The sequence below is a fragment of the Triticum dicoccoides genome, chromosome 3B (genome assembly GCF_002162155.2).
Source record: "Triticum dicoccoides isolate Atlit2015 ecotype Zavitan chromosome 3B, WEW_v2.0, whole genome shotgun sequence".
Classification (NCBI taxonomy): Eukaryota; Viridiplantae; Streptophyta; class Magnoliopsida; order Poales; family Poaceae; genus Triticum; species Triticum dicoccoides.
In genome coordinates, this window is record NC_041385.1 from 766,895,582 (window position 1) to 766,899,135 (window position 3,554).

At 45.1% G+C, this 3,554-nt stretch overlaps 1 protein-coding gene across 1 annotated transcript; it reads right to left on the minus strand.

The window, feature by feature from the left end:
- Positions 1 to 1,152: 1,152 nt before the first annotated feature.
- On the minus strand, positions 1,153 to 1,857 carry LOC119279959 (RING-H2 finger protein ATL78-like). The gene has a single exon (XM_037561001.1). It carries the CDS (start codon positions 1,855 to 1,857, stop codon positions 1,153 to 1,155), a length of 705 nt encoding a protein of 234 aa, XP_037416898.1.
- Between the last annotated feature and the right edge of the window lie 1,697 nt (positions 1,858 to 3,554).

Here is a 3,554-nt window from a genome sequence, read left to right on the forward strand (position 1 = left end):
AACTGTATTATATATGGAACCAAGCACGCTCATCAGAGCAAGTAATTGAAATGATTAAGCCAAGTCAGAATGTCCACAAGGCACCTCCACAGGAAAGCATAATGTGAGAAATGATTCAGCCATGTCAGGATGTCCACAAGGCACTCAACTCATTTCACATTTCTAATCCAACTGCGAATTATCTCATATATTCTAGCCTGTGATGTGTGAGAAGAATAGATGGAGGTTCATCACCATAGCAGCTGCACTGCTCCAGCATATAGAGATTCAGATGACTCCATTTTTACAGTAAAAGAGAGTGAGGTTCGCCTTCAACAACCTGCAGAAGTAGAAACAATGTAACTTTTTAGATGTTGCAGATATATAACTCAAAAGCACATATACCATGATGACTCTATCATGACAGTAGTTATAAAAAATCAAACTTGTTGCTTCAGTTACCTCATTTTCCCAGTCTAGTTCTCTCAAGAAAAAAAATACAGGAACATCTAAAAGAATGCATTCTTTTAGTAGTCAGACACCAGAGAGAAATCCAGAGAAAATCGTTGAACCTTCAGAAGCAGAACAACGAACAGGTTGTGAGCATGGGGCAGTTCAAAAGCGGGATGTACATGATGCACCTCCCCTATTGTTCAGATTGTGTAGATCATTTAGTTCCATAACACGCTCACACACGCAGCAGACAGACGCAAACACATTGGTCACCTGGAAGCCGGAGCAGGAGCAGCCGCGCAAGGCAGAGCTTTGGAGGCGGCCGCAGCCGGCCGGACTACAGGACGGCGCGTCGCAAGCGCCGGCAAGTACTACTCCCTCCATAAAGAAATGTAAGATCGTTTAGATAACTACTTCCAAACGATCTTATATTTCTTTACAGAGTTGATAATGTCTACAAATTACAAGTCCGCATTATGATTCATTTTATGGGGAGAAATCTCTAACAGAGAAGGGATAACTGGGTGAAATATGACAGACGACCTTACAATCTTTCAACGAACATAACAGATAACCGAACGAATCGCTAACAAAGAAGGGAATAACTGACAGAAATGTTGACGACGGTATTGCGATCTTTGGTATTTGGAAGAAAGGAAAAAGGAGACTGGATGCTGCTGCTCTGGTCGGCCTTGAACCGTACGTCTCATGAGTACACTACTACAGAGCAAGAAACTCCGGCAGGGCACAGATCCTCACGTCGCTGCGGCAAATCGGGCACGTCGTCGCCTGGCAGAACCACCTGAAAATGCACCGGCGGTGGAACGCGTGCGGGCACCTTGGCGGCTGCACGGCAGGCTCTCCATCCAGTCCCTCCAAGCAGATCGGGCAGTTGTCGGGCCTGTCGCTGCCGCCCAGGTCCCTCTCCTTGCACGCCATCAGGAGAGCCTGCTCGTCATGTATGAACCGCCGGTCCACCTCCATGACGAAGCGGAAGGTGAAGCCGCGGGTGGCGCTGTCGCCGCACGCCACGCGGACGATCTGCGGCACCACGTTCGAGGGTACGACGCCGTCCCACTCGTCGTCGGCAAGGCAGAGCACCCGGAGCTGGGGCATTCTCGCCAGCATCCTGCGGAGCGCCCAGCGGCAGGCACCGTCGCTCTGGAGCGCGGAGAGGTCTCTGACGAGGAACTTCATGGCGGAGCCGTTGCTTGGCCCGATGTACGCCTGGTGCATCACGATCGGTGGCTGGCCGCGTCCGCGAAACTCCAGGGAGCGCTTCACGGAGCACTTCACGAACACCGCGAACTGGTACCCAGCGTCGGGCGGCGCGGGATCGACGGAGAACCAGCTGGCGGTCGCCTCGACACTGCGCATGACTAATAGGCCAGAAGCGGCGGCAGCGGCGACGGCGTGATTCGACATCGCCGTCACTATTTCACTACACCGGCTGGCAACATGGGATGTGTTGGGGCAAAGCTGCGGATGGTTGCGGTGCCGGATGGCGGGGGCGCTATTTGTAGTCGACGGCCGGGGGGCGCGTGCGCGTACCGTGGCTACGAGTCGGAGAGGCTTCGGGCGGGACATTCGAATTCTTGTTAGGAAACGAACGCGATGGAAATATTTGTGTCCGTTTCACGCGGCAAATTCGAACTCATTTTAGGAAACGAACGCGATGCAAAATGTTTTTAGGAAAGAAACGAACGCGATGCAAATCTTCCGTTTCACACGGAAAAGGTAGGCAGTTAAATGATTCTTTATTTGACATCGAAGTTAAATGATTCTTTTTAGGAAACCAAACGTGATACAATTCTGCTCTCCGTTTCAGGCCTTTAGCCTGGCAGATCCTATATGACGCCCGCGTGCGTCCGTTCGTCGCTGCTTCGCTGAAGCGAAGCGAGCGAATGAGGCGCACGGGCCGGCCCACTTCGAGCGAGGCTTGGTTTTGGGAACCTTCTAGTAGGCTCCCTGAACCGTTTTTTTTGTAGTTTTTCCGTTTTTCCCTGTTCCTTTTTTTACCTTTTGTTTCCTTTTTCTGTTTTTGTTTCTGTTTTTTTACCTTTTGTTTCCGTTTTCTGTTTCTGTTTCTTTTCTTTCATTTTATCCTTTTTCGTTTTACTTTTATAGTTTGTTTTAAGAAAATTGTTCGAATTTCAAAGTTTGTTCATGATTTAAAAAATTGTTCATGGATTTCAAATTTTGTTCACTTTTTAAAAATTGGTTCCCAATTTTAAAATTGTTCAACATGTATCAAAAAATGTTCAATATGTATTTAATATTTGTTCAATACATATAGCAAAATTGTTCAATGTGTAGTTAAAAATAGTTCAACGTATATTACAAAAATGTTCAATGTGTATTTAAAATTTGTGCATCATATATCACAAAAATTTACACTGTGTAGTTAAAAGTAGTTTGGCGTATTCACAAAAAAATCAATGTATATTTTAAGCGTATATCGCGAAATGTTCAATCAAGTTTTAAAATTTTGTTCGAGGAAACGATATTAATTTCTTGAAGGAATGATTAAAAGACAAATCTACGGCTGTACATAATACCTATTATTGAGCGCTGCAATCAAACGTATGGTCAGTCGCTAGTGCAGTGGCTAGTAAGTTTGCTGCGTATCGATTTGTCGCGGGTTCGAAACCCGAACGCTGCATTTTTTTTCGTGGCATTTCTCTTTTGGATTCGCTTGTGGGAATGGGCCGGCCCGTTTGGCGCGAATCCTTCAGCGAAAGCTACTCGTTTTGACGCACGCGAGCGTTAACTAGGAGCACTCCTTTAGCCTCGCCTTAAGCACAAGTTAGTTTGTTTTCGATGGGTGGATAAAATGTGGGCTGGCCATTTGCGCAGCCCATTAGCGTATATGTTTTTTCACTTCCCAAAAAATATTTTATATATCTAAATAACAAATGAAAATAGAGTTTGCTTTAATAAATTAAATATTAGAAAATTGATAGATCAAGAGAAAAATATCATCTATTTATAGTTTTGTTCACATAGCTTCTTAGATTACTTCTTGTATACTTACAAAATGATTTACACTAATAGTGAAAAGTATTTCATGAAATCACAAATAAAAGGGTAAAAGAAATAGTAATCTATGGTTTGCCACTTCG